The 12084-nt window shown below is 27.6% G+C and overlaps 1 protein-coding gene across 1 annotated transcript; it reads left to right on the forward strand.

Moving 5' to 3' along the window:
- Window positions 1–8931: 8931 nt before the first annotated feature.
- On the forward strand, window positions 8932–9564 carry LOC112512271 (uncharacterized mitochondrial protein AtMg00860-like). The gene has a single exon (XM_025118150.1). The coding sequence runs from the start codon at window positions 8932–8934 to the stop codon at window positions 9562–9564; it is 633 nt and encodes a 210-aa protein (XP_024973918.1).
- Window positions 9565–12084: the final 2520 nt, after the last annotated feature.

Raw genomic sequence — 12084 nt, forward strand, 5'->3', positions numbered from 1 at the left:
TAACACACACACACATATATATATATATATATATATATATATATATATATATATATATATAAAGGAAGGTGCATTTATAAGGAGAGACGTAAAGGAACATGGCTTGAATTGATTTTTCAAGTGAAATAGTTTTTTTTTCTATACAAAAGAAATAAGTAAGTTAAGTTAATAATAATGATTTTAAGTTGATTTAGAGGATATAATTCGATCATCTCCTCCTTTGAGTTTCAGATGTGATGATGCTACCTACTTGATGAAATTGAGTCGTGTGGTTGAGTTCGTTGCCATTTAATTTAATAGTAAGTTGTTTCGATTGCACGCTTATAAGGTGTGTCCCAAAAACATTTACTTTTGATGCACAAATAATTATATTTTGAACAAAGTCGTTGTCGTTCTGTCTCTTTGTTCACAGAGTTCCACTCCTTTGAACATGAAGAACTATATTTATATTGTAATGATGTTATTTAAGTATGTATCTCGGTGTAAGAAATTAATCTCAATGAATCATGGAGTAAGTTAAAGACTATGTTTGGCAAAATAGCTGATAAACTAATTGTTAGCTGATAAACTAATTAATTACGCCTGGTAAAAACTAAGATGACAAATATAGAATCATCTGAATCATGGTGTAAGTTAAATACTAGATTTGGTAAACTAACTTATAAACCAGTTATATACGCTTGGTAAGAACTAGCTCATAAGATATGTAATTATTAGCAAATGTATATTGAACAGTAAGAAAATTTTGAAAAATTACTCAATTTTAAAATTATATAATATAATTAAAACAAATAACTAATACATTATATTATATTAAAATAGGTAGCAAAAAAATAAAGAGTTCTCTAATTATTTAGGTTTAATGGACAATAGTTTTGTGCACCGTACGTTGTGCGTGACAATAATTTTTTCAGAAAAAAAATCAAATTAATATTGAAATATCACGATGTTAACTCATGCATATATCATTTTTTTTATTAGAGTTATAGATTATAAATATAATGATTGATTTATTGACCTTTATATTTTTTTGTTCATATTGTCATCTTCACAATTGTTGATATGTTACTGTCAATCCTTATAATACATAACTAAAACTTTAAACCATTATTAAATAAATCTCTTCAAAATATTAAACAGGACAATTTTTTTTGATTTACCGAATATATAAAAAAATTAAATTTTTTTTTTCATACAAAGTCTTTAATCTCGTCGCATGCGCAACAAAATCAATTTATACTCAATAAAAACATCAATTTTTCATTACGTATTTTAAGTATGATATTATATAAATAAATAAATAAAATTTTAAACAAATTTAAATAATTTAAAGCATAATAAAACAATGAACACGCATCATATAATATAAATAGTTTATATAAAAGCAAACAAATACACATACAAAAACCAAAATGAATATCACATTTTATTGATTTCCAAATAAATAAATGAATAAACATCTTTTTAGTGTTATTTTAAATAACAAACATGATATATATTGGTTTCTTAATAACCATAATACAGAGAATAACATAAAAAAAATACAAATTGAGAAACTCTAATAAATAAAAAGATGGAGAAGAAAATTTATAATAACAAAACTCCACATAGATCACAGTTAATCATAATATGATTTTTGTCGGGAAACAAAAAATAAAAACAAACAACATAAATAACTTCTAAAAATATGGATGATGAAGAGTTATAGTCAATAAAATATAATAGAGAAGAAATTTTTGAATAAAAATCGTCAACAATATATAACCCACACAAATCATAAATTAAGATGTAATATTTGTTACCTGAAAAAGTTTATAGAGAAATAACATTCTGTATGGACAATAAAAAATATTATATTTAACAAAAAGTACAATATATAATGCATAGAAAAACAAATGTAATAATAATTAACAAAATATAAAAAGATATAATAAAACCACTCACCAACAACAAATAACCCACACAAATCATAAAAATAAAATGTAACAATTCTTACATGGATTTTATAGAGGAAGAACAATGGTATTGACATAAATAACTTCCAAAAATAGGGATGATGAAGAACCGTAGTTAATAAAATATAACAGAGAATAATTTTTTGAAAAAACATACGTCAACAACATATAATCCACACAAATCATAAATTAAGTTTTAATATTTATTATGCAGAAAGGTTTATAGAGAAACAACATTCGGTATGGACAATAAAAACATTCTACATAACAAAAAATACATTATATAATGCAGAGAAAAACAAATGTAATAATAATCAACAAAATATAATAATATGGAATAAAAAACATCATCAACAACAAATAACTCATGCAAATCATAAAAATAAAATGTAACAATTCTTACATGGATTTTATGAAGGAAGAACAACGATATCGACGATTAAAAATTCTGCAAAAAAAAAAAAAAAACACAACACATCAATAACAACAAATAGATTACATAAAAACATAAAATAAACCATAAAGAATGTAGCTTCTATCTTGATAAGACATTCAATTATGTAGTGTGCAATATGTTGGAGAAATTAGTAAAACAAAAGAAAAAACGTTGAACGAGATATAATATATATATGAGGAAAAATATGAAATAGAAAAACGAAAGGTCTATAATATTTATTAACTAATGAAAGACAACAAAATAGATCTAAAAAATCTAAAAATTTGGAAAAAAAGAATTATGAAATAACTTTTTCACAAAATGTCACATAAGAAACTTCATATTTTATTTTCAGATTTATATAAAATAATAATGTCAAATGCTAATTAAGGACTTCTCTGGTTTGGAAATAATGAAATACACATTTTTCATTTACGGGTAGAAAAATAATTAACTTATTTAACATTTCATAAATTCAAAAAAAAAATGAGAAAATCTCTTTTAAAAATCATTTGGTGACAATGTGCCACACCATTTATTGTAAGTTTATTTTAATTAGTAGATGGAAAGATGAAAAAAATATAATGAATATCCCTACGAAGTCATGTAATATGAAAGTTAAAGCTAATTAAGTTGGAAGTGAAATTATTAAAGAAGTCTTCTTGTAATGAAGTACATATTTATTGTTTAGGGGTAAAACAATCTATAACTTATTTAACACTAACGTTTGACACCATGCATTGCATGGTGACAATAATCCTTTTTTAAAAGGGAAAATTACATCAAAATGGAACCAACTTTCACCTAATTCCTATTTTGGGGAACCAACTTGCATCTGATTCTTATTTTGGGGAACCAACTTTCAAAATCGTCATTTTGGGGAACCAACTTGCACCTGATTCCTATTTTGGGGAACCAACTTGCAAAATCGTCATTTTGATGAACCAACTTGCACCTGATTCCTATTTTGGGGAACCAACTTGTAAAATAATTATAGAAAATAACTAAAATTTGTTTTTTTTTCCAAAAGTTAAGGCAATAAAATCCATTTTTCATTTCAAATCTCGTTTTTTTTTAAATTCAGATATCAAATTGAACATTTAAAAAAATCCAAATTACCACAATAAAAATTGTTTTTTACTAATGCAAAAAAAAAACAATTTAATAGAAAAAAATTAATTGATGCAATAAAAAATAAATATTAAATATCACATTCAAAATTTTTATATCTAACCAATCCATATCAATTAATTTTTTGCTACTAAAATTATCACTAAATTATTGTTGTTTTATATCGAAATAATTTATCATACTTTAGACCGTTACATGTGCAATATACCTGAGACTTTTTCTTTGGTAACATATGATATTAGCTAAAAGCATTCATTATTTTAGACTTATTTCCAAACCAAAAAAGAAGGCAAAATTTGGTGACCAAATGTATATAAAATGAGAAGCATATATTTGATAATTATAGTAATTTCAAATTACAATTATTCTCACACATATTACGATCTTTAAAGCAAAGATCATTTTCTAAACAACAATAGCATCTTCCTCCTTCTAAGTCTTGGTTACAAGGACGATAAAAACAACGTCCAATAACGATCTTTTCGCTTGTAACCCTTTGGTCGACTGAGCCCAATGCCACCTTCCTCCCGATAACACTATTTGATGTGCCTGCATCACAATAATAAAACCACAAACTTATAATATATATATATATAGAGAGAGAGAGAGAGAGAGAGAAGAGAGAGAGAAAGGGGTGAAAACATAAATATAGTCAAAATTAAAAGACCACAAAACGCCTATATCATATGTATTTTCAGACTACAAATCACATGTGATTCAAGTTCAGTGAACATGGGAGCATGCGAGCTTGGCCCAAGTGTACCTAAATCACATATGATTTTAAGTCAAAATCACATGTGATTATATATATATATATATATATATATATTGTATGTAGAAGGGGTGATGAACGAATACGTACATTCATAAATGGAGGCAAGAGAAACAATGAGAAGGTAAAATAGAACAAGAGACTTGCAATTCATCATTTTTATAGAAAGATGATGAAGTTGTTAATAACATATATATTGAAGTGACAAAATGAAGGGGTATTTATAAGAAAGAGATATGTATATGTAACGTCAATTTTTTCCATAATTTTGCAATTATTTCTTGCAAATTTATTGATTTTGCAACTCAATACTTTATTTCTATGAAAGAAATATGTAACGTCAATTTTTTCCATAATTTTGCAATTATTTCTTGCAAATTTATTGATTTTGCAACTCAATACTTTATTTCTATGAAAGAAATATGTAACGTCAATTTTTTTTTTTTGTAAAAATAATTTGTTTTAGATAATTAGAAAATAAAATAAAGAAAAAAAATATACAAAAAGGGTGACATAGTTTTTTGGTTAAGTAGTTTGTTTTTATAAAATTAATGTTTTTTTCCCTATTTTATATCGTGGTGAGTTGTAATAATTCATCGTACATAAATAAAGAATAAGATTTGTGACTTGTGAGCTTGTTTCAGTGTTGTTGGATTATGATAAAACGTCTCATAAGAATAGAAAATGAGATTGATGAACTCTTTATAAGTTTTAAATTATTGATTATTAATAAATATTATCATAATTTTAATTTGACTTGAAGGTTGTTAAGCCATTTGCTTCTTTAGAGTGGAGATGTTATTTTGGAAGGGTGTCTCAGGTTATTTCTAGACTAATCTTGAAAAATTATGACCGTAAGAAAAAAAAAAACCTTGATAAACCCAATACTCACAATTGTTGTGTACCCTTAGAATATATATATATATATATATATGTGTGTGTGTGTGTGTGTGTGTGTGTAGACTTGGGATCATGTGAGACCAATGGTTTTTTGTGAGACCCGTAAGACCAATTCTCAACACTTGGATTAGATCTACAGTATGACAATCTGAACATTCATAAACCTCACGAAACTTCTCAATAATCACAAAATTGTCACCATGCAATTTTAGATTGTTAGATCATTAGCTTATAAAGTTGATCAATGAACATAAATTGGTCTTACGGGTCTCACGAAAAACCATTGGTCTCACGTGAACCCAACCCTATATATATATATATATATACACACACACACACACACACCTGGGCATATAGGATATTCCACCACATTCCGCAGGGTCTCAATCACTATGCCACAACCCTTGTGGTTTAGAGTGGAGATGTTACAATACTGTAGGCCTTGATGAAGTTAGTCGTGTGGTTATTTGAATTAACGAGTTGTACAATATTGTAATTCAAAGAAAAATTTACAAAATAGCTACTCTTCTTAAACAAATTCATTTTTTAGGCACTTTTGGGACCGAGTTCTCATTTTATATGAGTCATTTTGAGTATCTTTTCTTATAAGTTTGTATATGTTTATAGTTTTATCTTTGACTTTGAGCAGATATGTAAAAAAGCGTCTCATATGGATAGAAAAATAGATTTATGAACTCCTTATAAGCTCAGTTACGAGATAATGTTTCGTTTTATTTATTGTCTCTGTTGATATAATACGGTTTTATGTGATTTTGAGAAAACGATAATGTCTTTATTCATAAATTTTTTAAGAAAAATGTCTCGATATTATCATCAAATTAACTATTTAAAATTATCGTTTTTTATGTAATTTCTTTAATTCAATTTTTTTTATTATAATTTAATTTAGGTTTAATAACGAAATAATTTATTTTGATTTAATAATATAATTTTTATAAAGATAATAATTAAATATTCTGTTATAAGTATAACTTAATAATTATTCTAATTAAATTTTAGATTTTTCATATTTAAAATAAGATGTTTATCCTGTAGTTGATTATGTTTATCTGCAGTTAGTTACACGAATTCAAGCATAGAGGTTTAATAAGTTGTAATTATGCACAATTTACTTGTAACCTCAAATTTTAAGTAATATGCATCAAAAAACAGTACCTTATGTATAAAAATTAATTTTTAAGAGTATTTGTCAAATGCTTTATAATATAGTATAAAAAGTCATTTTTGCATGATTATATTTGAGAAATAGAAAGACCGGATATTCAAGTATGACATTCTATGAAAACCGTTTTTACAAACTCACGTTCTTTCGTTTTTTTAGATTTTAAAGGACGGTGTTTTACACTAGAGATAATGCTCTTAATTAATAACTCATCTAATAAACTAAAAGGGTACTCGTGCAATGCAGTGAGATAAATCTCGATTTTAATATTTAGTTTTTATTCTTTATCCGTATCAATATAATACGATTTTACATGGTTTTGAGAAAACGATAATGTTTTTATTTTTGAATAAAATATAAATTTGAAGATAGCATAAAAGTTTGAAAAAATAAATTGATATTAGTATCAAATTAACTATTTAATAGTTCTCGTTTTTTTGGTGTAACTTATTTAATTCAATTTTTTCATCATAATTTAATTTAGATTTTATAATAACGTAATTTATCTTTGGTTTAACAATATAATTTTTTATAAAGATAGTAATTAAACATTCTGTTAGAACTCAATAATTATCYTAATTATATTTTAGATTTTTGATATTTAAAATGAGATATTTATTCTGTATTTGATTATGTTTATTTGCAGTTAGTTATACGAATTCAAAAATGGAGCTTTAAGAAGTTGTACTTACATACAATTTACTTGTAATATTAAATTTTAAGTAATATGCATTAATACACAGTACTTCATGCATAAATAATGGTTTTTAAGAGTTTTTTGTCAAATGCTTTATAATATAGTATAGATATACACCAAAAGACAGATTACTACTAGCTCTAGGAGCTAAATTGTACATGCTGAAAACATATGATGTTATCGTGATGTTCCATCTACTCCTTGAAAGTATTTCTAACAGATTTTTCAAAATGTAAATTTTAGAGATTTTAAGAGCATCACCAACAAGTACTCTATAATGTCTCTAAAATAGAATCGTAAGTCAAAATCTTTAAATAACATTACATTTCTCGTCAATATAATATGTATATGTATATATATATATATAGAGAGAGAGAGAGAGAGATGGGTTCTTTTGCTAAATCAATTTTTAATGTGAACTATGTTAGGGGCTGTTTACCAAATTTTATATTAAGTCCTGTATGGATAAATTTATCTGTCTGGATAAATTTGTCTGTCTACATAAATTTATGTTGTTGTTTACTTTTCTATCTGAATCAACAGTCTAAATAACAGAAATGACCGATTTACCCCTGAGGATGAACTATACACTGTTTAATATATTGTTGTTCATTTTTAAAGGCAAATGATATATCTGAAAAATAAACAAGTAGATTAGCCATTAAAAAACACCAACAATAGATACAGATAACAATAGACAATTAGATTAGCCATTGAAAAACACCAAAGAACAATATTATCCTTTAATGCAACTGTTTCCTTTGCCAGAAATCAAATTGAGATGAGGCAAATTAACACCCTTTAATCTCATTATTTGATGATCATGAAATCCAAAATTTTTTCTGGAAAAAACAGAAGCAATGAAACAGACCTCGAGTAAACAAACAATAATGAAACACATAGCAATGAAACAGACAGCAAGCAATGAAGCATATAACAAGCAAACAATGAAACTGATAGCAATGGTACCCAACAGAATCAATGAAACAAAAGCAATGGTCGATACTCAGCAGCACTCGATTTGAAGTGGAGCAATGGTCGATACTCGAAGCAAGCAGATGGTACCCAACAATAATCAATTTGAAGAGAAGTGGAGAAGTAGTTACCTTTGGAGAATAAAGCAATCGACCGATACTCAACAACAATCGATTTGAAGTGGAGCAGTGGTCGATACTCGAAGCAAGCAGATGGTACCCAGTAGCAATCCATTTGAAGAGAAGTGGAGAAGTAGTTAACTTTGGAGAATAGAGCAATCGGCCGAGGAAGAAGATACCTAGGGTTCACGATCGTCGATAGGGAGGGAGTGTTTTGAGGAAGAAGATACGTTAGGGTTCATGGCCAAGGGTATGAAGGTCTTTTTTTGGACTTAATGGGGACAAGTGTTGTTTTTGATCTGTGCGAATAAGCCCCTTTCTGTGCGAATAAGCCCAAAGTAAACACACCATTTTGGCTGTACGAATAAGCCCATTTACTAATTAAGCTCATTAAGCCTCAAGTAAACCCACCCTTAACCTAGTAGATCAAGATGATTTATTCTTTGTGGTAGATTTTAATAGAGTATTGATTATAGGATGGATGATATAAAGATATATTATACATACACGTAAGTTACATTTTGTATTAACCAATGAATGATTACTATTTAATAGTTGAACAAATAAAAAGTAAACATTTTTGAAAATGTAAATATTAATATACACAATGGGTATCAAATTGTTACAAACTTTATGAATTTTTTTCAATAATACATTTGTTCGTGTATGGATCTTATGAATCGGGTTTTCAAGGATTATCTCGATGAATTTGTTATCGTGTTTATTGATGACATCTTGATTTACTCGAAGTCAAGAAAGCAACATGATCAACATCTTCAAAATTGTTTTGGAGACTCTTCGAACAAAAAAATTGTATGCTAAACTTTCCAAATGCGAGTTTTGGCTCGATCAGGTGTCTTTTTTCGGACATGTAATCTCTGCTGAAGGTGTCAAAGTCGATCCGACGAAAATTGAAACCGTCATTAATTGGTCACGACCTACGAACATATCTGAAGTTCGTGGTTTTCTGGGTCTGGCTGGTTATTACAGACGATTCGTTGAAGGTTTCTTTAAAATATCTCTGCCATTGACCCGATTACTTCGGAAAGGAGTTAAATTCAATCGGGGTTCCAAACAAGAATCTAGTTTTGAGGAATTGAAGCATCGATTGGTTACCGCACCTATTCTTGTATTACCGTCTGGTACTGGTGGGTTTCAAGTTTATAGTGATGCTTCAAAGAAAGGTCTCGGTTGTGTTCTTATGCAACACGGAAAAGTGATCGCATATGCTTCTCGTCAATTAAAGCCTGATGAGGTCAATTATCCAACTCATAACCTCGAATTGGCAGCAGTGATTTCGCACTCAAGATCTGGCGTCACTATTTGTACGATGAGACCTGTGAAGTTTTCACCGACCACAAAAACCTCAAATACATCTTTACTCAAAAAGAGTTAAATATGAGTCAACGAAGGAGGCTCGAACTTCTGAAATATTACAATCCACACCTCACATCATTTAAAACTTTGATTTTAAGTCGTTGCATGCCCAATTATATCTAAGACTTTTTCTTTGGTAATATATATTAGATAAAAAGTATTCTTTATTTTATATAAAATTTGAAAAATTTCCAAACCCAAAAAAGGGCAAAAAGTGAATAATAAGTAAACAAATGTATGTAAAATAAAAGGCACTTGAGAATTATAATATATTTTTATTTACAATTATCCTCACACACATTACGATCTTTCCAACAAACATTAAAGTAAATACAACAGTAACATTTTCCTCCTAGCGAACAATGACGATAAACACAATGTCCAATATTGATTTTTTCACTCGTAACCTCTTGGTCATTTGAGCTCAATGCCACCTTCCTCCCAACAATATTGTTTGATGTGCCTGCATCACAAAAATAAAACCATAACTTATATATATAGAGAGAGAAGTTCAAACAAAAAACATAGTTAAAATAAAAGAACATTTATATCACATATAATTTCAGTCTAAAAGTTACGTGTAATTCAGGTTCAGTTAATAGTGAACGCAGAGGGGTGCTAAAGCTTTAACTAAACCTGAATCACAAATGAATTTTAGTCCAAAATCGCATGTGATATATAGATCATTGTATATTTTAACCATGTTCTCATTTGAATCCAACCTTTTATTATTATAATAATAATAATAATAATAATAATAATAATAATAATAATAATAATAATAATAATAATAATAATAATAATAATAATAATAATAATGGAGAAGGAATGATGATTGTATACATTCATAAACGGAGGTTAGAGAAGCAATAAGAAGGAAGAAGAGAACCAGAGATTTACAAATTGCCATTTTTATAAGAAAAGATGATAGAAATTGTTAGCAGGATATTGAAGTGAAAAATATTAACGGGTATTTATATGTAGAGACATAGCCAAATTTGGCAATGACTTAAATTTTGTAATTATTTCATTAATTCATTTGATTTTGCAACTTAAATACCCAATTTCTATAATGTCAATTTTAATTTATTTTTGTAAAAATCATTTGTTTTAAATAATATTTATAGTGGTTAAAGTAGTTTGTTTTTTCAAAATTAATGTTTTTTTTCCACTGCTTTATGTCGTACTGAGTTGTTATAATTCATCATACATAAATAGGGATGGCAAAAAAAACGGTCTCGAGCCGGGCTGGTCCCGATCGGTCCCAAGGTTGTGCGTAACCGGCCATAACCTGAACCGGTCCTGATATTAATAAAAAAAATTATTTTTTAAAATTATTTTTAAATATTTTTTAAGGATATATATTTTTTAATACATTATTAAACTTTTCGTACAGGTCACTCAAATACACTTTAAAAATACGTTTTGTTATAATTAAAATTACATTGTCTTACAAATTGAGAACTTGGTATGTTAACCCCTCAACCAAAACACATATTTATAGTGTTTTGAGGTCAAAAACTACCAAAAAACGGCTCCCTAACGTCTCTCTCACGGCTCTTTTTTTTGAATTTTTGGGCCGGGCCTTAATCCGACAAAATGCATAACCGGTCGTAACCGGCAGTCCCATATCCAGTCCTTGGCCGGTCCCGGTTGTGGTCCTCCGGTGGTTCTGGATCGGGCCAATTTGGCCATCACTAACATAAATAGAAAATGGGATAAACATTTGTTGTCAAAAAATTATACGTCTCTTCTCTGTCCAATCAATAAAATTAAAAAAATCAAAATTTTAAGTATTTTATTTCACATTCTCTCTTATGATATGTATTCATATGATTAGTGGATAAGAATGTGAACTGGTTATTATGCTATGGAATTATGAAGATGTTTTGTCCTCCTCCCCCACTCTTATATATTATTATATGTATCATTATCTACTATAATTTAAATGTTGTGACTTATATTTTACATTTTCATAATTAATTTAAAATGATTCTGACATAAATTAATATAGATATAGAAACATCTTTTTATAATTTCTTTAATTCATTATATTTTAGCAATGTTTTTTTAGTTTAAATAGCTAAGATCGGTTATAATATCAGGTTTAAATGCTTTCTTTTAGTTTAAATAGTTAAGATCAATTACAATATCAGGTTTAAATGCTTTCTAAACCTATAAACATGAATATTTTTAAGTAAACATTACTGCGTATTTAATAATTATTTTTTTCCATTTAGACTATCTGTTTAATAATTTAAAAATATTTAAGTTATAATAAATAATTGAATTAAATAAAAGATAACAAATTTGGTTTAAGATATTCATTTAGGTTGTGTTTGACCAATACAGGTCAAAATTAATTATCCCACATTTGACATGACATGAGACAGAAAAAAACTTACCTGTAACATCCCCTTGTCCCCGTGGTCCGGAACGGGCGGTGTCACTAATGGGACTTAGTTCAAAGACACAAACATTTCAGAGCTACTAATAAACTCCAAACGTAGATTAMTTTCTAAAACATGCTTTACAATCC

The sequence above is a fragment of the Cynara cardunculus genome, assembly GCF_001531365.2.
Source record: "Cynara cardunculus var. scolymus isolate 2C chromosome LG 5, CcrdV1, whole genome shotgun sequence".
Taxonomy (NCBI): domain Eukaryota; kingdom Viridiplantae; phylum Streptophyta; class Magnoliopsida; order Asterales; family Asteraceae; genus Cynara; species Cynara cardunculus.